We start from the raw sequence: 24,381 nt of genomic DNA on the forward strand, positions 1-24,381 counted from the left end.
AGCCAATGTCATATTTTTTTTGTTCCCAGGTCCTCATCTAAATAAGTTTTCTTACTCCACCATCAATGAGAATTGTGTCAAAAGACACTGAGATACATCTCTTCTTTACCTCATATCTAACCTTTCATAAAGGAAGAAAAGGGTAGTGCAGTTAATCATCAGGTTACCTATACTCTTATTTTTGATTTAGTCTAAATGCCCTTAAGACACCAGATCCCATCTTATTTTGAAAGTTAAACACTGCCACCTCTAGTTAATACTTGGATGGAAGACTGCTAACAAATACCATATGCTGTAGATTATATTTCACAGGAGGAAAGCCCATGAGATATATAACCTGGTGTTTATAGTACCTGGTATTGAGGTTCCAGTCAATTCATAGAATCAGGAAAACCTTTCTAATATTTGGAAGATCTTTTTAAAAACTGTATCACAAGTTAAATATACTATAGTCCCTTTATCTGTTTGTAATAATAGCAAAAAAAGAGGTAAAATCAATCAGGCATGATGTGTTTGTGAGAAAACCATGCTGGTTCTTAGTAATCACAGTAAAGTGTTGGAAAAATTAGTCACATTGTCTGACTTTTAATCTCTTAAGATATTCTGATACTTTTATCTGCATCAAATGTTATGCCTCCAGTGGCTTCGAAATAGTATCCAAATGTTGAGCCATTTTTTCAGACAGGCAGGAAGATGTTTTAGAGCTGCGCTAGATCACGCACAATTCCTAACAGCCTCAGGCCCCTTCCTTTTCCGATTAAGTGGCTGAGGGGGAAAGGAAAAGGACCCAAGGCTGTTAGGAATTGTAGGAGTTGGGATCCAAAACATCTGGAGGACCAACGTTTACCCACGTCTGGTCTAGACAGTCTAACTTGACTCCCAACTGTGGTTATCAAGTGCTCAGGGAATGAATGCTGATTATGTATACACCAAACACCGTACAGTTCAAATATTTATGCGCTGCTACTCAATTATTTAAGATTTTGCCCTTTTCAGATTGGGACTTGAGACTAGTCACAGTATGATTCAAAAGCAGAGTTGTAAAGCACAATTAAACCAATATCCATACTCATCATATTAAAACAGGCAGATAAAACACCACGAGATGAAGAAAAGGGTACAGCATTTTCACTAGCAAATTCCTACTAGCAAATCAGTTGCTTGGAATCTTGTTGAATAAAACTGTGTTTTTCTACTGTTAAACAAAACAGTGGAGAGAAAGGCTTCTCCAGAAGATGTTAAAACCCAAGCAAATACATACAATATAGGGATGTAAGGGCCAGTACGCTGTGAGTGAGTTAGGGTGATGTCACTCACATTTATGCCATCATAATCCCTTTTCCCATAGTGCTGGGATCTAGTCCGATTGTACAATGACCAAAATACCCCATACCCACCTTTCCAGTGAGGAAAAATACATGCCCATCTAATACTACCATGTTTGCATCGGTGAAAAGCAAAGGGGGCAGCAAAGACATATTTCCAGCTATTGCAGTGTGGCAGGCATCTGGGAGATCTGTGATTATGTCAAGTTAAAGGAAATGGCTGGCTGCATTTTTGTTGCTTTATCTTCAGTCTATCAACCCAGAAATTGTGATCTTGAGGGAGCTGATATTGAACTGCCCCAATTATGATCCACAGCCACCCTTAAATGGATTGCTAGCAGCTCAGTGTTCCCTGCTTGTCCTATGGTAACCTTTTCATGAATTTCTCCAAGAAGGTTGCTGTGCCGCACCTTAAGACTTCAGGATATAGTCTTCTCATTTCCATAATCCCTTCACAAAGCCCTGGGAAGACTCGGAAACCACACAGTGGGTTTGCACAATAGCCCAAGAATCCTCTTTCTTTTGGCACCTGGGTTGATAAAATTATCCTGGAAACTCTTCCTTATCTGTGTTTCCAACTTAGACCTCTCCCTTGGGCTTCTATTGATACAGCTGACTTCCCAAGCACCTTTTGTTTATTTGGACTGACACTATTATGCTAATCAAAACTGGATTATTAAGACCCATTTCAGCACATTATCTCTTGCCACACAACAAGATTGTGCTCCTCTCAGGGACTGATCAATAAACAAGACACCTACTTAAAATTGAACCACTAAAGTGGTTTAAGTTTCCTACTACTGGTTTAAGGTTTAAGTTTCCTACTACAGTGGAGACCAATCAGCAAAGACATTGGAGGGAATCCCATACCAACCACAAGTCAGATCCTAGCCAGAAACTTTCTGAGCTATTTGGAGGCTAGCGTTGGTATCTTGAATAGCTGTCAAATGTAATAAATGTCCTCTGTATTCACAATTGCAGTATATCAGTTACATGGAGTGCTATCTCTACTGGCATCCACCCTGGCCATTGAGAAATAAACCTCCAATTTTGCTTTCAACCTGTGTCTCATTTGGCCTTCTGGGAAGCTAGACATTGTGTTGGGGAAGGAAATGTGCCTAGCTGCTATGTGCCAGGAGGTTTTTCCAGCAGTTTTATAGGTCAAGGACAGCACTTGAATTGCACCAAGAAATGAACCTGTTGTTGCGAAGTCACTTTGGAAAACTATCAAATGAAGTTAAAACTTTACATGTGTATGACCTAAACTCATTTCTAAATGCCCAGTGAATGTGTGAATAGTTGGGTTTTCTTTTGATTTTAGTTGTACAATATTTCTTCCAGGCATAGAATATTTTTTCTAGATGGAATGTAATCTCCAATGGCCCTTTGTAAAATTATTTGCTTGCAGAGTGAAAGATGGTCTTCAAGAAAACCAACCATACTTGATTTATTTGTACTGCGTAATTTATTTTATAAAGTTTATTGTATATTGTTTAATTATTTGATATGTTAATTAGGACCTGTGGTCTATATGCACTTTCTTTATCGGCACAATAATTGTTCATAATATAGTCATGTTAAAGCACTATATACTCAGAATTCAGTTGATTTGGGTAATACAAACCATATGCTAGATCGGAAAATTTGCTTGTATCATTTTATACAAAGATGTTTTGCACCTGTTTTCTTCGGTGTTCCCACATGCTTCTGAATTACAAAAGTATTTTACAAACTCACTTGCTGTCATTCCACCCAAAGTAGACACATTAAATAAATAAATCGTACAAACACGAGCAGTTCAATGGGAGTGGTTCCAAAGTGAAATTGGGATGGGGTTGGTGATACAAATTTATTTATATATTTACTACAATTATGTCCCACCCTTCTCACCCCAAAAGGGGGGCTCAGACCAGCCTTACAAAAAGGCAGCCATTTGATGCCATACACATATATACATAGAATAAAAATAAACATATACATTAAAACCAAAAATCAACAGCAATATTAAAGCAATTATTAAAATCATGTCATCCAGAGTCAAATCTAAAGACATTCCATAGTCATTTCACAATTCCATATACTCATATTGCACTAATTTGCTAGCTTGGTCCCAGAACCAGGTTTTTACTTTTTTCCTGAAGAACAGGAGGGAGGGGGCTGTTCTGATTTCGCTGGGGAGGGAATTTCACAGACAAGGGGCCACCACTGAGAAGGCCCTTTCTTTCATCCCCACCAGTCGCGCCGAGAGCAGAGCCTCCCCAGAAGATCATAACCTCCGTGATCATAGAGAGTGATACGTTCGGACAGGTAAACTGGACTGGAACTGTTTAGGGCTTTATAGGCTAAAGCCAGCACTGTGAATTGTACTCTGGAAGCCAGTGGAGCTGACACAACATGGGAGTTGTGTGCTCCCTGTATCCCGCTCCAGTTAGAAACCTGGCTGCTGCCCATTGGACCAATTGAAGCTTCTGAACAGTCTTTAAAGGCAACCCCACGTAGAGCGTGTTGCAGTAATCTATGCAAGATGTAACAAAAGCGTGAACCACCGTGGCCAAGTCTGACTTACCAAGGTATGGGTGCAACTTGTGCACAAGTTTTAATTGTGTAAGAGCTCCCCTGGCCACTGCCGAAACATGGGGTTCCAGGCTGAATGATAAATCAAGGATCACTCCCAAGCTACGAAACTGTGATTTCATGGGAAGTGTAACCCCGTTCAACACAGGCTGTAACCCAAATTATTATGTGAAATTCATAGCAAAAGAACCAAAATAAAAATGTATAATATTATTATATTAGTACACTGGTATATTCTATAATTCCAACCAGTAAGAACATTACCGCACAAAGTTCTGAAATCAGGTTCTGGCATTGCAAACCAATCTTATTTTGAGGAAATAAAAGTTAGGCAACATCTTCACTTTTTACATTATTTCTCCAAGCAAGGAATAGGCAATATACTGTATTGTTTCGTATCTTGTATAATTTTATTGAAGATTTGTACTACAAGTCTGTAGAAACTCCCACTGTAGCATTCAACTGGGTTCATCGGCTTTTGAAGACTTGTTCCTCAAGGTAATCTATATAATTTGTCTTGAAATGTTAATAATGCTAATGCATTCAGGCAATCTATTTACGGCTATAAGGAATTATCAACACTACATGAGAAATAAGAGCCATACTGGTAATGACAGAGGCAGCTTTATTATACCTGAGGAAAGAGTCTGTACACTATCAAATCATTTTATAACTATTAATTTCCTTTATGTATTCTCTAAAGCACACATTCAGTGGTAATAAGAAATAGATAACATGCATCTATAAGGATAACATTCTTCAGTTTCCAAACACAGCCCAGCTTTGTATCAGAGTTCTATGAGATAACATAAAGTAGGTTTTATAGAAGCATAGAATTCAATCCATTCCAGTGGCAACAAAAGAGTGATTAAAAATGTATAGATAATGAGGGGAAAAAACAAAAAACCTCCATGTTCAGGTGAAGATGACTTACATTTTAAATGGATAGGAATTTGATTTAGCTTCTGTAAATGTACAATTTAAAATGTGCATCTAAATACTAAAAGACAAAGGGTTCGCTTTCAACATCATGGGACAGTGAAGCTAAAAATCCATACAGCATCATAGTTACGCTGATGAGTTGTTCTATGTAGATCAGTGGTTCCCAACCTTTTTTTGACCAGGGACAACTTGACCAGGGACCACTTTGACCAGGGACTACTCTCCAACATTAGTACCAAAAGGGTTACGAATCATTTTTTGGTCAACTTTAGATTTGGTTTGGTTATTTGGGGTGCTGATTCAGAAAATTGCATTGGATAGACCTTGTCAGCTCTAGTTTCTGTTACAGAACATATGCCATCCAGTAGTTGCCATCTGCCTGCCCACAGAAAACCATGTAAGCCGCCTTGAGTCCCCTTCGAGGTTGAGAAAGGTGGGATATAAATACAGTCAATAAAATAAATTAAAATGAATGTTTAATAAGCCTCGGCACTATAAGGTTTTGCGAGACCAGTTGCTCTTGTTGCAACAGTGAGGCTGGTGACCATATTTTAGTTCTTGCGGAACACTGGTGGTCCATGGACCACAGGTTGGGAACCACTGGTGCCAGCTCTAAATTTCAAAAGGGGTTGTTACCTTTTGTAGATATTCCATTCTGTCCATGTTAATTTTAATTAAAATTTTAATTAGGTTCTTGTGGGTTTTTTCGGGCTATAGAGCCATGTTCTAGAGGCATTTCTCCTGACGTTTCGCTTGCATCTATGGCAAGCATCCTCTTATGTTATCCTCACACCTCTGAGGATGCTTGCCATAGATGCAGGCGAAACGTCAGGAGAAATGCCTCTAGAACATGGCTCTATAGCCCGAAAAAACCCACAAGAACCTAGTGATTCCAGCCATGAAAGCCTTCGACAATACAAAATTTTAATTGTGTTAGTTTTCACTTTTGCAATACACTATTTTTTCTGCATTTCATGCACTTCAAATGAAACAGCTCTTAATAATGATGTGATGCACTGCTCCTGCCAGCATCCCAGATACACTTACGTCTTGTTACAATGTTCAATTTCATATTTGTTTTGACTCACAAAGTGCTTTGTACTTTGGTTTTTATATTAAGCTGTTAAAATCAGAAAGATTAATTTAAAAATATTATGAAAGAACCTACCTTGCAAGTAGGAAGATAAACAAACCTAAAAGTATTTTAAGGATGGATTTATTATCACATGGGCTTTTCCAGTCAAGGTCAATTGATAGTAATCGCCTTCTCAAAAAACTCATTTTAACTCTTTCAGGTCTGCCTCCATGCCTGAGAAAGCAGGATCAACTTGGCTGTATCATGGACTTTGATTAGAGGCAGTCATATCCAACTGTGGATGTTAACTTGAGAATGAGAGTGAAGTATAACAGGTTATACATACTCATTTGACAGCAGCATTATGTTGTCCACAAGGTTCTGTGTTGGTGTTGTTCTTGTTGTTATGAGCCTTCAAGTTGACTTGGACACACTTCCAGAGTTTTCTTGGCAAGTTGTATTAGTACTCAGAAGAGTTTTTCTATTTTTTTCCCTAAGGCTGAGAGAGTGTGATTTCCACAAGACCATTCCAAAGATGTCAGTGTCTTAGTGTAGTGTTTCTCAACCTTCCTAATGCTGCGACCCCTTAAAACAGTTCCTCATGTTGTGGTGACCCCCAACCATAAAATGATTTTTGTTGCTAATTCATAACTGTAATTTTCCTACTGTTATTAATCGTAATGTAAATATCTGATATGCAGGATGTATTTTCATCCACTGGATGAAATTTGGCACAAATACCTGATATGCGCAAATTTGAATACTGGTAGGGTTTTCTGGGGGGTGGGGGTGGGGGTGTGATTTTGTCATTTGGGAGTTAGAGTTGCTGGGATTTATAGCTTGCCTACAATCAAAGAGATGATGGAATTGAACCAAACTTGGCACACAGAACTCCCATGGCCAATAGAAAATACTGGAAGTGTTTGTTGGGCGTTGACCTTGTGTTTAAGAGTTGCAGTTCACCTACATTTAGATAGCATTTTTGACTCAAACAATGATAGATCTAGATCAGACTTGGCACAGATACTCAATATGCCCAAATGTGAACACTGGTGGGGTATTATTTTAGTTTTGCTAGGGCCATATAGCAATGGTGAAGGAAGACAGGTGTTATTTGCTGGGTCCAAATAGCTGATTTTCCCCCAATGTCATCCTTTATTTAAGCCCATTGTGGCTGCAGCCTATTTCCTCCTACCACTATTATCTACACTACTATAATACAACAAGAATCTGGCCCTAGGATCCAGGCCAAAGCTGGGGGAAAAATAATCTGTTGTAATTTACAGTCCAATGGCCTTTCTGAATTCCAAATCTTGTGATCCTGAGATATCATAAAAAACTCTACTTTTATCAAAACTCTCTCTGATGACAAGCAGATCTTGTATAGAATAATTATCATGTTTTCCGGTCCAAATGGTGAGGGTGTATCTGAAACAACAGTTACCAAAATGCATATGCTTTGTTTTAAAGAAAAATATACACAAACAAAATAAGCAAATAAAATAATAATATTTAAGATGGTTATATTGATGGTTAAAAACAGCTCTGGAATATTCAATTCAAGGTGCAGGTTATGACCTATAAAGCTCTAATGGTTTGGGCCTCTCCTATCTCCACAATCGCATCTCCCCCTACAAACTGGCATGGACTCTTAGATCTACCAAGAAGGCCCTTCTCTCGCTCACACCACCGTCTCAAGTGTGGCTGGTGGGGACATGGGAGAGGGCCTTCTCAGTAGCGGCCTTCCACCTCTGGAACACCCTCCCCAGAGAGATAAGACATGCCCCATCACTAGCCTCCTTCTGGAAGTCTCTGAGAACCTGGTGGTTCCAGCAGGCTTTTAGAAATGATTAGCCTCAGGCCCTATCCTGGCTATTAGGTTCCTGCTCTGCACTCTACACACTTCCCCAACCCTTTGCTACTAGCCATAGTCTAGCCTATTATAGCTATTCAGCAAGCCCTGGAAATGAATAGCCCCAGGCACCACCCTGGCTATTATGCACCTTACCCACTTCCCTGGCCCTTTGTTTCCCCATTGGCCCAGTCCTCTTATGGTTGTGCAGCAGGACTTGAGAACCCAGTGACTGTTTTACACCGGCACTTTGGTTTGTTGCTTGTAGATAGCCAGTTTTATTCGCAGGTTGTACTGCATTTTATGAATTTTACTTTTTATCCGATGGGGTTTATGTATGTTTGTCGTTTTTAGATTTATATTGTTTTATATGCTTGCGTATTGTTGTCTTGAGTGCAGCACTTCATAGTGCTTTTGTGACCCGACCCGAATCCCTTCAGGGAGATGGTGGTGGGGTACAAATAAACCTATTATTATTATTATTATTATTATTATTATTATTATTATTCATAGTCTTTTATTAAAATAAATAATTGATGTGAACCATACCTGTTTGATTGCTGCAATAACCATTGCAGTTCAGATATCGACTGGCGTACAAAAACGGCTCTTACAGGAAATGTTATCGGCTGAGTAAGATCTGAACATATTGCCGCCATTTCCTGTACCATTGCAGAACTATAGCCTGCAAAGACAACAAACAATTAGGATCCAGGAATCCTCAACATCAGTACACTACAGAATATCCACTGTCACAAAATATTAATATTTTATAAAAGGCTATTTATTGAAATATGAATTATAAAACTTTTTTCAGTGACATTGAAAAACCATTGAGAAGTGAAACAAATCTTGCACCTTTCTACACATTTCTATATGATTTCAGCCAAAGACCAACCTATATTCAGGAATCAGGATATCTACAATTTATTTTTAGAATAATGGTTATGATGATGATGATGATGATGTTTTGGAGCACAATACTCTTGACCTCACTATCGTGTTAAAAACAAAGAGTTTTTTTATTAAAAAAACAAAGTATGGATTGTTGATGTTGCAATCCCAGGTGACAGCAGGATTGAAGAAAAACAACTGGAAAAGCTGACACAATATGAGAATTTAAAGATCTAACTGCAAAGACTCTGGAAACAAACCAGTAAAGGTGGTCCCAGTGGTGATCGGCACACTGGGTGCAGTGCCTAAAGACCTTGGCCTGCACTTAAACATAATCGGCACTGACAAGATTACCATCTGCCAGTTGCAGAAGGCCACCCTACTGGGACCTGCACACATTATTCCCCAACATCGCACAGTACTAGACACTTGGGAAGTGACCGACGTATGATCCACTACAACAGCCAGCAGAGTGTCTGCTGTGGACTCATCTTGTTGTGTTTCAAATAATAATAGAAAAATGGACTTATCAGTGTATTATTTATATGAGGAAGATTTAGAGAAAGAATTACAAAAACCAAGAGAATGTGACAGTATATTTTGAAAAATAAACAAAATGTTCACAAATATTTAATTAACACATTAAATACCACAATCAAATACAAGTTTTGTACAGGTTAGTAACTTATTGTACAGGCCTCTGATTTGTTTCATGCCTCTCCAAGTTTGATTATGACATAGAGAAAAGTATTTATAAACTGGATTGCACAAAAACCATGTACAGGTACGGGTCATACACTTGATAAATGCTTCAAATATATCAGAACATTCATATTGCAGACCATCCTATTCATCAAAACAAGATCCCTGAATCCATTTTTAGAAACCAATTCTAAATTCCCTTTTCGGTAATTAAATAGGTAGAACTGGTTGCTCATTCTTTCATTAATACAGAGCAGCTTCTTTCATTTTAATTACTTGTGGTTTGGGAAGCATCAAAGTTCCCATACCTGGAAAAACATATTTCTGTGTAAAAGAAAACACAGACTGAAAGCTCAGCCCTGGAGGCACTGCCATGGCCATTTCCTTGCCAGCCAGCACCTGGGCTAGCGACAGTTATGCAGATGCTCCCCACTCCCCAGATCTCCAGTGAATATCTGAAAATCTAGAAAAGCCATTTCATTTCCCCCCCTCTGTCTGCAGATAAGTGCTGCCTGGTTGTCTTGTCTTCTCTTCCATCCTTCATGATAAGCAAATGGCTATGGCAACACCACAGGATGTGAGCTGGACACTACATATAAGCTACTGGATACCTCTTTTAAAAGACATGGACAAACAACTCAGATCTTCCATGCCAAGGCGCTTGCTTCTGATCGATTAATGTCCTCATGGGAGCCTTGATTATCTCCCCACTAAAAGTAACTACTCGCATTTCTGCTTTTGACCTGCTAGGTGGGCAGATGAGCTGGGGCTAATGGTAGGTGCTCACCCTGACCCTGACCTTTCAATTGGCAGGAATTTTCTGATTTTCAATGGCAATCCAATGAATTCCATAGGGTTTTCTTAAGCACAGAATACTCAGAAACAATTTGCCATGTTCTTCCTCTAAAACATAGCCTACAACACCTGGTATTTATTAGCAGTCTCCCATCCAAGCAATAACCAGGGCGGATCCTGCATGGCATCCAAGATCAGATGGAATCTCATGCCTTTTGGGTATTCAAATATGTATTGATTATTCTTACCGTTACTGCGTTTTAAAGCTGTCCATCCAGTTGTCCACCCTAATGACAATGTTACATCTGGAAAAAATGATGTCACTGTATCGAGAAATCCCTTTGCATCTACTACACAATTACTTCCATTTGGTCCAGGGAGAATGTCTGCATTAATCCAGACTGGCTGTTTGAGTTTCGTGTCTTCAAGAATCTTCATAGAGGGATTCACGGCCTCTAGGCTATAAACACAGGGAAATACATTTTAATATATAAGGGCAGGAAGGTGCATTGTGTATTTCACACTAACTACAAATACTTCAGGTGTAGAGGACTTGGGCCTTTCTAGAAGTTAGAGGATGACAATTCCCTTATCTGATAATGAAATAAGCTGGTCGCAATTGGAATGTAATATCATCTGGAGAGCGTGACAGTTTCTCACTCTTGGCACACATGCTAGAATCAGGTTGGATAATGCTCCCATATATTAAATTTAGAAAATGCAGTGCAATACTTTGATGTTTATACTTTTTTAAAGTATCTGAGACAGCTGAATCATTTGGATTTATATTATAGCTGAAGATATCCTTACTTTACTACTGTACTGCTTTATTGATATTACTAATCACACCTATATTTTAAATATTGTCAGTGACTCAGTGTACTGCAAATGAAATAGTACTGTAGAGTATACATCATCTTAATAAAAACTCTACTCTCTGGTTCTGACCTGGCTGTATGCCTGAGGCTTGGCTGAATAATGAAGTCTACCTGTCAGAACATAACACGAGGTGTAAGCCAGAGACACCTGATCTATGTTGCTGGAGGAACACAGCATGTAGGACAGAGGTGCTTGGGCTGCCAGATCATTATTTTTTACTATTCTGGCATTCATCTGTTTATTCATCTTTCAGTTCATTCCATCATTATTTTATCTCCCTTTTTAGTTAGCTTTTTAGTTTTATGCACAATCTACACTGCCAAATAATGTGGTTTCTGTATGCACTTTAACTGCATTGAACTGCATTAGATGGCAGTGTATATTCAAACAATTGAGTTCAATGCAGTATTCCAAAATTGTATTATATGGCAGTGTAGATAGGGTTTAAGTTCTACAATAAAATTCAGATGCAAAGTGGCTGAATGTGAGAGGACGGTCTGGAGAGATACAATAAGGCAGTGGTTCTCAACTTTCCTAATGCTGCGACCTCTTAATACAGTTCCTCATGTTGTGGTGACTCCCAACCATAAAATTATTTTTGTTGCTACTTCATAACTGTTAATTTTACTACTATTATGAATCGTAATGTAAATATCTGATATGCAGGATGTATTTTCATTGTTACTTCTGTTTCTCTCTGGAATTCGGCCATAGAGGGGCCACTACACCCCTCTCTAAGCCCTGCTCTCCTCCTGGGCCCCCTCTCTAGGCCCCACTCCCTCACTTTCTCTAGGCCCCACTCCCTCCAGCTCCTCCTCCAAAGCACCAGTTAAGCACCAAAACATCATGTTTTACAACAAATGGACAGAAAAAGCAGTTCAATACACAGTAGCATGATGTAGAAATGACTGTATTTACGAATTTGGCACCAAAACATCATAATATATTGAAACAGCTGTGGATCTGGGTGGAAGGCAGACTGCGTTGGATAATACAGAACATTGGATGAGCGAAGGTTGGATAAGCAAGACTCTACTGTATGTGTTTTCCGATGGTCTTAGGTGACCCCTGTGAAAGGGTCATTCACCCCCAAAGGGGTCATGACCCACAGGTTGAAAACCACTACAATAAGGCCTATGGATCTACAGGGAGAGATTGTCTGCTGAGGTCTGTAATAATCAAATAAGAGGACATTAACAGCTAATGCCATTTCACGGACTGCTCATGAATCCGTTCGCTGGAATTGCCACATTTGCCCTAATGGATTAGTCGCTATTAGAACACTGTATTTCACTGAAAAGTATTGTAACTTGCAATACTGCTGTAACACTGTCCATAAGACACAGTATTCAAAGTGCAATCCTAAACAGACGTTAAATTCCACTAAAAATTATTATCTTGTGTGTACAGGATTGCAGTCTTAGGTCAGAATCTGGTTGACACATTATGTTGCTGGTTGCACTTTTTCTAGGTTTCCACAGAAGAGGCAAGGGAAGGCAAACAAATCTGCTGGCACAGACTGCCCAATTTCCCCAATGCTTTCATTCCTTTGTGGCCATTCTAACTCCAGCCTCTTCTCTCCTGCCATCACCTGCATAGTTATCCTCATGTATGTTCATCTGACAAATTAAAAACATACAAAGTTGTCCTGGATACCTTTTAAAATCAAGCTTGATGCCTTTGTTAGTGGTTTGTATTTCAGTTAGCCATTCCTTGAGTGTGTTATCACTGCTTGTTTCCGGTGGGTGAGCCATAATTGGTTCACCACCCTTTTTACCAAGAAGGACATCTGCTTCTATCATGTGGGCATTACCTGCGCATAAAAACAACAACAACACTGCAAATGTTTTGATATAAAAAACAACGTGAAAGTTACTGTTTCCTATTTTTAATAAAACAAAATAACAGAAGACATTAGGTAACCCAATGGAAGAAACTGCAGTATTTCCAATTTTCCATTGTACACAACATTACTCCAAGGCAGGAAAAATGAAATGAAGATACACAAAATGGGGGACGCCTTGCTCGACGACAGTACATGTGAAAAAGATCTTGGAGTCCTTGTGGACAATAAGTTAAACATGAGCCAACAATGTCATGTGGTGGCTAAAATAGCCAATGGGATTTTGGCCTACATAAATAAAAGTCTAGTATCTAGATCCAGGGAAGTCATGCTTCTCCTCTATTCTGCTTTGATCAGACCACATCTGGAATACTGTGTCCAATACTAGGCACCGCAATTGAAGGGAGATGTTGACAAACTGCAATGTGTCCAGAGGCAGGCGATTAAAATGATCAAGGGTCTGGAGAAGAAGCCCTATGAGGAGCGGCTTAAAAATCTGGGCATGTTTAGCCTTCAGAAGAGAAGGCTGAGAGGAGACATGATGACCATGTATAAATATGTGAGGGGAAGTCATAGGGAGGAGGCTTGTTTTCTGCTGCCCTGTAGACTAGGACGTGGAGCAATGGCTTTGAACTACAGGAAAGGAGATTCCACCTGAACATGAGGAAGAACTTCCCAATATGGAGAGCTGTTCAGCAGTGGAACTCTCTTCCCTGGACTGTGATGAAGGCTTCTTCTTTGGAGGCTTTTAAGCAGAGGCTGAATGGATATCTGTCAGAGGTGATTTGAATGTGATTTTCACACTTCTTGGCAAGGAATTGGATTGGATGGCCCATGTGGTCTCTTCCAACTCTATGATTCTAAGATTCTACTCTTTATTTATACTGGTTGAGAATCATGTGGCACAATGTACTGCATCTTCCAGCATTCCTCACTATTAGCCATTCTAGCCAGGGCTGATGAGAACTGAAGTCCAATGTCATCTGGAGGGCTACAGAATTTGTATTCCTCACTCAGACAAACTCAGTACTTGAACTATGTTACTTCCTGGAAGGAAAATGAAATTTTGGGACAATTCCCTTGTCCTTTCTGCATCTTACCTTACACTGTTTAGGGGGAGACCGTCTAAGAATATTTTGAAATGGTCCAGGTAAGTGATCAGGACAGGAAAAGGTGATAAATGTTCTGCCCATAAACGTCATTCAATACATTTAACTTAGAGTCTTAGACGATTCCTTCAAAGACCTTATTTACAACTATGACTACTGTGATTAAGCTTTTCCTCTTTTTACTGACAATTTTCTGTTTAAACAAATGTGAATCAATGAGCGGGAACAGTTAAGGAACTGGAACTCAAAGCAAAGATGATTAGTTAATATTTTACTAATTAATTAATCACTACAGCATATATAGTCAGGGATCCATATGGCTTTCATTTCAACTAATGAGCTTTCATCACACGATAGAAGATCAGGATCTTTATATTTATGCCTGAATGAGAAGGGTTTGTGACGAAATGAAAATCATGTGTAGTTCACGTTTGACCAGTCCATACACTGTCTTGCCAGAGAAAGAAAATATGCCACGCAGATGATAATAAAGAACAAGAAGTTTACTCTTTGTAATGCAGAACAGATATATACAATTATGTAATCAGTTGCATTGACTCCCACAATGTCCTTTTAGAGAGATTAAAAATGATCTTTTCTGTGTCCATATGAGAGACCTTCTTTTAGCAGCCAAGAAGCAAATCAATCTGTCTCTCTCGCTGTCTGTAGACTTCTGCACAGCTAGTAACTGTGGCCCAAATCCCCAGGCTCAGCTAGCTCCTTGAGCATGACCCAACTAATCAACTTTGTGTCTTGCATTTTCAGTTAACACACACACATTAACTGATTTTTACATGCCCCAAAATGATTGGCCAAGACATTTGTATCACAAGAGAAAAATAGTGCCCCCCACCCAATTTTACATATAGAAACCAAAACAAATGTTGCTATTTTTTTGTTTTCAATATGTTTCCCAATAGATACTTACTCTTTATTGCCTCTCTCATTCGTAACTTATTATTTGCACGGTGATACCAGATGATTTCAGCCCCATCTCTTGTTTTAATCTGTTTGATATTCAGAAAATAATCCAATATATTTTCACTCCAAGACCCTATGTTTGGAATAGTAGAGAGAATAAATGTTCATGCAGGACAACTTCCAATTGTTTATCAATTAACCTTTATGCTAAGGTTGCAAATAAAATATAACAGAAACAGCTCATCTAGCAATAAAGGAAGAATAAAGATGACTAGTATTAAAAAAACTGTTATCTCATGGAGATAATTAAAAGTTTAACTGTTGATCAAAATGGCAGTTTCTGCAGCATCATATTTGTGTTTTTTCACTTTCGCAGGCTTTCTATGTCCCTAACCCAAGCAAATGTGGAAAGTTGACTATATACCTTGGACTTCCTGATTCCCAATTAAAAGTATTATAAAAGGTAAAAGTTTCCCCTTGATATTAAGTCTAGTCGTGTCTGAATCGGGGGGGGGGGGGGGTGCTCATCTCCATTTCTAAGCTGAGAAGTCGGAATTGTCCATAGACGCCTGCTAGATCATGTGGCCGACATGACTGCATGGAGCGCCGTTGCCTTCCCATCAAAACAGTACCTATTGATCTACTCACATTTGCATGTTTTCGAACTGCTAGGTTGGCAGAAGCTGGAGCTAACAATGAGAGCTCACCCTGCTCCAGGATTCAAACCACCGACCTTTCAGTCAGCAAGTTCAGTAGCTCAGTGGTTTTCCCCCTGCAGCACTGGGGGCTCCGAAAAGTATATTTACCAAGTATTTCCAATTTAATTAAAGCATGAGAAGAGCCTGCTGGATCAGACCGAAGGATTCTAGCCCGGCATTCTGTTTCCCCGCTGGCAAGCCAAATCCCATTGCAAGGCCTATAAGCAGGCTATAAGGGCAAAACCACCATCACTTGCTGCTAGATATTCTGAAACAAACTACATCTGATATATGAAGTAGTATACTGCAGGTGCTCCAGATAAGCTTTGAGGAAGAGAACACTAGGGGAAATGAAAAAACATGAAAAGAAAAAAACATATTTTTTTAGCCAAGAGAACATCCCTCAAGGCATTTGTAGGTCCTCCAGTGCAATTCTATAATAAATTTCCACGAAGCCGAAGAGCCGGCATTGTCCGTAGACACCTCCAAGGTCATGTGGCTGGCATGACTGCATGGAGCACTGTTACCTTCTCGCTGGAGCGGTACCTATTGATCTACTCACATTTGCATGTTTTCAAACTGCTAGGTTGGCAGAAGCTGGGTCTGACAGTGGGAGCTCACACCACTCCACGAATTGGAGTCAACAAGCTCAGCAGCTCAGCGCTTTAACCCACTGCACCACCGAGGGCTCCTTTTTCCAATCTCTTACTTACTTTACAGCTGCTGCACCTGTGGATATTTCCCGCTTGCTGCCACAGCCCATGCCAATGTAGCTACAACAGGAAAGTGTCAGTACATATTTATTCCAGGGTAAAAGCTTCCAGAGGGGTTGCAACTCTGGATTATAAACTCCCACTGAAAGGTGCTTTTTTTGAAATTTACTCACAGGACCAAGTGAAATGGAATTATGTTGGCACCTAATACATAATACTTGTCCCATAATGCCCGGATTTATTATCAGTTCCTACATATGAAAATTAGTGATGCGCACAGTTCCTGCCCTCCCGCAGAGCAGAAAGGCATGATTTGTTTTTTCAAATCCGAACAAAACATGTCTCTCTGGGCCTTTTTCAACACAATTCAGTGAAGTAATTGCAGCTGTGCAGCTGTTGCTCTCGTTCTTTACAAAGGATTAGAAAAGCTCTGTTGAGAGATGCACTATCCGTGGCAAGGATATTACATTTTCCCAAGACATAGACTACAATATCTTGTTACAGAGAAATTAGATTTCCCTCCCAGATATGACATCTATCACAATTATGAGTGTTGTGTTAAATGCGGTTGTACAAATGCCAGAGGCACCTACTAAATGGCACATGTGGCAGAACTGATGACAAATGGCTTAACTTTCTCAATTCCTGTCATTGTGGTTCTTTTAAATGAAAGCGCATCACAGTTGTTTCAAATGATTGAGGGTCACGGTTTCCCCCTGCTGTATAACTCAAGGCACCACAGCAACCTCATAAGCCTGATTGTTTAATAGGTGTTGTGGATCTGCTGCAGTCATGCCGGCCACATGACCTTGGAGGTGTCTATGGACAACGCTGGCTCTTCGGCTTAGAAATGGAGATGAGCACCACACCCCGGAGTCAGACATGACTGGACTTAATGTCAGGGGACTACCTTTACCTTTACCTTTAGTGCTGTAAGCCATTTAGAGTTTCTCTTGGAGGGAAAAAGAGAGCAGGTTCTAGGGCAGTGGATCCCAGTCTGTGGTTGGTGGACCACCAGGGGTATACAAGAACAAAAATATGGTCTGTGGCCTCACCATTACTACATCGTTGCTGTTGTATATCAGCCTGTTCAGGCTGTGATTGTGTGTAATGATCAAAGTGCTTTGGATGATGGGAATGACAATGTTGTTCATGAGTTGTTGTAGGTTTTTTCGGGCTATATGGCCATGTTCTAGAGGCATTCTCTCCTGACGTTTCGCCTGCATCTATGGCATCATATGGCAACTATGTGAGGTCTGTTGGAATTCAATAGCATTAACCCATGGCAGCTATAGCGGTACCAAACTGCACAGTGCAGATGCACCCCAATACTCTGGAAGCCCCAGCCTAAAACCCAGGAGAACAATGATTGCAAACCTCTTCTTCTGAACTAATCCTAGCCTAGAAAACCTTGTGATAGATTCGCCACAAATCGGAGAAGATTTAAAGGCACACAACAATGAGAAACCTCTCTTTGCCTCTTTACTGGAGGGAGTTTGAGAGCTTGCTTCTCCCTCTCTGCAAAAAACGGAAATGCGCCCCTGCGGCTGCAATGGTACCGCCCACCGCTCATTCATTCCGAGGTGATCAGGACGAGCCCAATATGAATGGAGGGGCGGAGCGCCACTCTCTTACCTTGTCCTCCTTCCATGTCAATATCGGGAACAGACATCACAGGAGGCGGAGTCAAGCCTCCGGATCGCCTTCCCACGTGGCCCTGGAATCACGGGGTGGGTGCATCCACACTGCAGAATGAATGCAGTTTGACACCACTTGGCCTGCTGTGGCTCAAAACTTTGGAATCATGGGACCTTTAGTTGGGTGAGGCTCCAGCACTCTTGGACAAAGAAGGCTAAAGACCTTGCAAAACTCACAATGGGTTGCTGTGAGTTTTCTGGGCTGTCTGGCCATGTTCCAGAAGCATTCTCTCCTGACATTTCACCCACATCTATGGCAGGCATCCTCAGAGGTTGTGAGGTCTGTTGGAAACTAGGCAAGGGGGGTTTATATATCTGCAATGTCCTGGGTGGGAGATAGAACTCTTGTATGTGAATGTTGCAATTGGCCAGCTTGATTAGCATTGAATGCTTGGACAACCTAAATAATAATCTTAGCTATTATCCACAAAACAGTTCTTAATGACTTAATGTCTCACCATCATTCCTTTCTGCACTTCCCCAATTATGTCCAGTCCACCATGCATACACATGTAGGTTAGCATCCCTTACCTGGAAATACAAAATACTCCAAAATCTGAAAGTGTATCTTTCAGATTTTGTAAAACTTTTGCGTTCTGAAATTACTTGGTCTTGTCTCCGAGGCATCTCATTGTGCACATATATGCAAGTATAAGTATTCCAACACCCAGAAATAAATACACAAATCCAGAACCTTTCTTGTCCTGAGCATTTTGGGTAGAGCAATCTGGAGATTTATAAACAGAGGCTGGATGAGTTGCTGTGAGTTTTCCGGACTGTATTCTCTCCTGATGTTTGGCCCACATCTATGGCAGGCATCCTCAGAGGTTGTGAAGTCTGTTGGAAACTAGGTAAGTGAAGTTTATATATCTGTGGAATGTCCAGGGTGGGAGAAAGAACTCTTGCCTGTTCGAGGCAAGTGTGAATGTTGCAATTGCCCACCTTAATTAGCACTGAATTGCCTTGCAACTTCAAAGCCTGGCCAATTCCTGCCTGGGGGAATCCTTTGTTGGAAGATGTTTGCTGACCCTGATTGTTTCATATCACGAATTCCCCTGTTGTTTGAATATTCCTATTTATTTACTGTCCTGATTTTTGAGTTTTTTAAATACTGGTAGCCAGATTTTATTCATTTTCTTGGCTGGATGGCCATCAATCTGGGGTATTTTGACTGTGTTCTTGCATGGCAGGGGTTTGGATTGGATGGCTCTTGTAGTCTCTTCGAACTCTACGATTCTAATTACATTCAAATATTTTGATTATAAGGCTTTTAAAATATGTAAATAACATGGTCAGCATAATCATATTGTCTTGGACACTGGAGACCAGGGTGAATCACAGAAACCCACTGGGGACACTCTTTTGGCCTCAGCAGCAGACAAAGGCAAAACCCCTTTAATCAATCTTGCCAAGAAAACAACATGATAGGTTTACCTTAAATCAGGAACAACATGGGACAACAAATAAAGCTCATAAATTTCAAAAAGACATCTAGACTCATAGAATAGCATTGCGAGCTAAACTGCTAGCTGCAGGAAAAGCTGCTGACTGGAGGGTTAGCAGTTCAAAGCGCAAGTCAGGGTGAGCTCCCAACTGTCAGACCTAGCTTCTGCCAATCTAGCAGTTTGAAAACATACAATGCTTTCAATCCTCGGCGGGAAGGTAAAAAGGCATCCCATGCAGACATGTCGGCAATTAGACCGGAGATGTCTATGGACAGCAGGCACCTCAGCATGGAAAAGTGGAATAATGCCTCCCTATGGCCAGAGTTTTGCATCACCTGCAGACGCCAGAGATGAAAAGGGGAAGGCCTTTACCTTGTCTGTGTATTGAATGTTGCTGTTTATTATGTAAAAGGCATTGAATATTTGCCTTATATGTATACTGTAATCCGCTCTGAGTTCCTCCGGTGAGATAAAGCGGAATATAAAGAGTGAGATAAAGAGTGTTGTTGTTGTTGTTGTTGTTGTTATACACTTTATGAAATGCCATCTGTTGGGGGGTGCTTTGAATGCGATTTTCCTGCTTCTTGGCAGGGGGTTAGAATGGATGGCCCACAAGGTCTCTTCCAACTCTAGGATTCTATTATTGTTGTTGTTGTTAAAATCAGAAAGTTTGCAGTCTAACATATCATTTTAATCAAACATAAATCAAAGACAGACAGACATATAGACACACAATTTCCTTCTGTTGATAACAAACAGGAACATTATGCAGGTATTATCAAACTTATTTAGATTACTAATCTCAATCATTGCCATAGGTAAATGCTTATTTAATGAAAATACCCCATTATAAAAATAAGAACTGTATAAAGAGCTCAAGTATGTTACAGCAAACTGTTCATGAAAATTCACACTTAATACACTGTTCTCCCTGGAAGTAAACAGGGATAGCAAGACGTCTCAAAATCAGAGAAGGAAGCACAGGCAGGCTTCGTGGCCTGGTTTACTGCTACAAGATGACTACTTTAAGGGTCATCTGGCTTCTTACTCATTCTTGGGAATCCAAGAAACAACTGTACAGGTGAGCAGACAAAAAATAAAATAAAGATTGAGTATTTAATATAAAGACCAATATATGTTCGATAAATCCATATAAATGTATAACAAAGTGAGTAATTCAAAAAGTCGTTCAGTGGTGCTGTTAAATTTTGGGAGCATCGTTATACACTTGGAACATACCAGCTTTAAAAATGGGGTGTCTTACAAAATGATCACACTTGGCAGAGATATGTATGTTTCCTCACACTGGTAATATTAGTTTGTGCGAACATCTTCCAGACATTTTAAATATGTGCATGCTCTAGTAAATCCGTAGCTTATATATCTGACCCTCAAGTATCAACTAGGAGTTGCTCTGTTCTGCCTAAACATGCTTATATTTTTGTAAAAATAAATTGAAATATCAGTTTATAATAATTAATTAAAGCAGCATCTAAGTAAAAATAACAACTAAAGCATTTATTTGCAAAAGAATGATGGCTAACTTCAGCATTTCAAAAACATACGCTAGTTTTAGTCCATTCTTCGCTTTCTATTGACTGTATTAAGTGTAAAGTTTCAGAACGTTATTAAACCCAAGTTTAAAAACTGAGCTTTCAAGTTGAGGTTATAAAGAAATACATCCACTTTTAAAAAGGCAAAATCTTCCTAAAGATACATTACTAAAACATTGGTTTTTCAAAAAAAATAAAATAATTCTGAACATTCCATCCATGGTGTAATATAACTCCTTTGGTACTGGTCAGTGCTAGTAGTTCAGTCCATTGCAGCATACACATCAGTTACATTGACAGAGATTCCATAATGAAAAATATCAATTCAATTTCCAGCGGAAGATTTGTAGTATTTGATGTTCCACCATGAATCACAGGAATCAAAGCGCTATCTAAATCATTTAGGTAATGCTGAGGAAGAAGGTGCCCTCCAGATCCAGCTTGGTATTCCACCTAAAATGGAGAAAGATTCTGTTAGATATACTTTATAGGCATTCCCTAAGTTACAAACAAGATATGTTCTATGTATTGTCGAAGGCTTTCATGGCTGGAATCACTGGATTATTGTAGGTTTTTCGGGCTGTATGGCCATGTTCTAGAAGTATTCTTGCCTGACGTTTCACCTGCATCTATGACAGCCATCCTCAGAGGTTGTGGGGTCTGTTGGAAACTAGGAAAATTGGGTTTATATATCTGTGGAGAGTCCAGGGTGGGAGAAAGAACTCCTGTCTCTTGGAGGTAGGTGTTAATGTTTCAATTGGCCACATTGATTAGCATTTGATGGCCTGACAGTTTTTAGGTGTGGCTTGTTACTGCTTGGTAAGATGAAAGGCAATAAGAAAAGAAGACGGCTCCATCACAAGTGGATAGACTCAGTCAAGGAAACTACAGCCTGGAGTTTGCAAGACCAGAGCAGGGCAGTTGGTAATAGGAGGCCTTTTACTCATAGGGCTGCCACATGTTGAAGATGACTTACTGCAATTAGCAAAAACAATTTGGATTGATAATTGTATCATTTTGGTAGTTACCATGTCAGTATCCATGGAGACTCTAAGACCGATCTTGTTCATTCCGTTACTTTTCAGTGTTTTGAGATGCTGACGAAGGGCTGTACAAGAAGCCAATGCAATTTCTTTAGCAAACTGATGAGCGTGATTGCATGACTCATTGGCCTTCAAGAGATAGAACACCTGAAACATCATTGAAAAATTAGCCATGGTAATATTCCACCTTAGAACCAATCAGCAAAACTCTACAAGTGTATTAAATATTCATATAATGATAATCCTATTAATTTACATAAATAAAATACAATTTGCAAAGCCAGTGTAGACTAGATGTTTCTAGGACCTGGGCAGGTAAAATACAGATCTAGAAGAATTTCATATTTGGATTCAACATTTACTTAAAAGTAATTTAAAATTTGTTGGAAGGATAGTTGGTCCTTGCAGAGCACTTGTAATTCTGAGTACACAAAATATTACCTTTTTGAAAGGAAATAGATAAAATAGCTTGTCCTCTAATGCAGGTTTGGGAACATGTAGCCTTTCAGATACTACTGCACCTAAAAATCAGTGCTAGCCAGCATAGCTCATTACATATCAATCCTGCAACATCTGAAGGGCCACATGTTTATAAGCTGCCTTGAGTCCCAATCTTAGGGAAAAGACGAGAGAGAGAGAGACACAGAGAGACAGAAAGTGGTAATACTTACCGCAAAATAAGTCAAAGAATAACACTATTTAAGATTCTGATGGAATTGCGGGAGGGATGGTGGTGAAACAGAATAATTAACCTTTAAAAAATCCCAGGTAAATTTACTTACCTCTGTGCACTTAACAAGTTTTCCATCCATTTCAAAACATTCTTCTTGAACAATTTTTTCACTTTGGATTCCTTCCATGGATTTCCCATCTATTGGGCTTGTAACACTATAAAACATGGTTAATACTACATTAATTGCACTACTCAGGCTCTGGAGATTTTATTTCCCATACAGTGACCCAATATGTTTGTTAGCCAGGCCATGCATGAATGTTAGAGATCTGCAGCAACAAACAGTCACTTTGTCTTTAGACATGGCAATAAATGGCAAGCCAGAGTTTAACCATAGCTTCCTGATACATGTGAACTGGAAACTACGCTTACATATACATACTTCCAAAAAAGTCTGTTGTTTTAAGTCTGGGTCTGACACTGGTTTACCAGTTGCTTGCTATGAAATAGAAAATAAGGCTATTACTTTAGAGAAGATACAAAGTTTTGTGGAACTATTTATAGTAATAATTTTGTACCCCACCTCCATCTCCCTGAAGGGACTCTGGGCGGCTTACATTTGACACAAAGTACCTAAAAACACTCCAGCAAAGGATCACCACCTTGATGTGGCACCTAAAAACAATGCATGAAATAACACACAGTACAACACAAAAAAGTAAAACCAATACTACACAAGAACAACAATTTAAAACTCAAAACAATGCCCAATAACCTATGGTGGCAACTGCCATAAGACATGGCCAAACTAAACAAGAAAAGGGAATGGGATAGTGCAAGTTGTAGCTAAGGAACAAGGGCATGGGATGAAAGTGCAGTGCCGTGTCTTTAATTGCAGACCACTGGGGCTAGACATTCTCAAAGGCTTCCTTTAACATCCAAGTCTTCAAATCCCAATGGAAGGAGAACAGTGTGGGGCCTGCCTAATCTCCCTGGGGAGGGCGTTCCAAAGCCGGGGGGGGGGGGGGGGGTGACAACCGAGAAGGCCCTCTCCCTCGTCCCCACACCATGGTTGTGATGATAGCGGGACCACAAGGAGAGCCTCCACAGCACATCTTAACACTCACGCAGGTACATGGGGGAAGTCTGAATTTTGGCAATTGGTTTAGCAATTCTCTGAATCTTCATTTCAGACTAAAGAAGTCGCTTGGTCCAGGAAGACTAGATTTTCCCCGCTACCAACACTTTAAAATAAACCTCAGTAAGATCAAATTATTCCTTCATAAGGAAAAAGGCTCTTTCTTTCTTCTTTGTAAAAATATTTTTTTATTAAAATATGTATTTTCCAAAAAATGATAAAACAAAGGAAGAGGAGAAAAAAGAGTAAAAGAAAGAAAGAAAGAAACCTAGAGGGGAGGGGGAAAGTTCATGCACTTAAAATCATCTTCATTGTGGTTTATTTAATTGACTTTGAAGTTACTTCTCAAACTCTGCCCCTCCTCTTTGGTCCAGATTTGTATGGGGCTCTTTCAATCACTTGTCACCCATTTCTGCCAACTCCCCCCCCCCCCCAAATCCCTCTGCAACTCATTATGCCACATCTCAGACACCAGAATCAGCTTTTTATGGAAAGCAGGGAGTGGGAGAT

General features: G+C 39.8%; 2 protein-coding genes across 4 annotated transcripts in view; both read right to left on the minus strand.

Moving 5' to 3' along the window:
• Positions 1-6,040: 6,040 nt before the first annotated feature.
• Positions 6,041-18,062, minus strand: FAM151B (family with sequence similarity 151 member B). Its single transcript, XM_060761713.2, has 6 exons — positions 17,958-18,062; positions 14,919-15,044; positions 12,695-12,851; positions 10,408-10,619; positions 8,318-8,453; positions 6,041-7,344 (listed from the first exon to the last, which is right to left on the minus strand). Exons 1-6 carry the CDS (start codon positions 17,992-17,994, stop codon positions 7,197-7,199), a joined length of 816 nt encoding a protein of 271 aa, XP_060617696.2. The 5' UTR covers positions 17,995-18,062; the 3' UTR covers positions 6,041-7,196.
• Positions 18,063-21,207: 3,145 nt separating this feature from the next.
• Positions 21,208-24,381, minus strand: part of ZFYVE16 (zinc finger FYVE-type containing 16) — a 30,787-nt gene continuing 27,613 nt past the window's right edge. For all 3 annotated transcript variants that reach the window (XM_060761710.2, XM_060761711.2, XM_060761709.2), the window contains 3 exons: positions 22,843-22,948; positions 22,046-22,207; positions 21,208-21,470 (listed from right to left, as the gene is read on the minus strand). In XM_060761710.2, coding sequence (XP_060617693.2) covers positions 21,306-21,470; positions 22,046-22,207; positions 22,843-22,948 — 433 coding nt within the window. In that variant the 3' untranslated portion in view covers positions 21,208-21,305. The remainder of the gene's footprint in view (positions 21,471-22,045; positions 22,208-22,842; positions 22,949-24,381) is intronic.

The sequence above is a fragment of the Anolis sagrei genome, chromosome 2 (assembly GCF_037176765.1).
Source record: "Anolis sagrei isolate rAnoSag1 chromosome 2, rAnoSag1.mat, whole genome shotgun sequence".
NCBI classification, from domain to species: Eukaryota; Metazoa; Chordata; class Lepidosauria; order Squamata; family Dactyloidae; genus Anolis; species Anolis sagrei.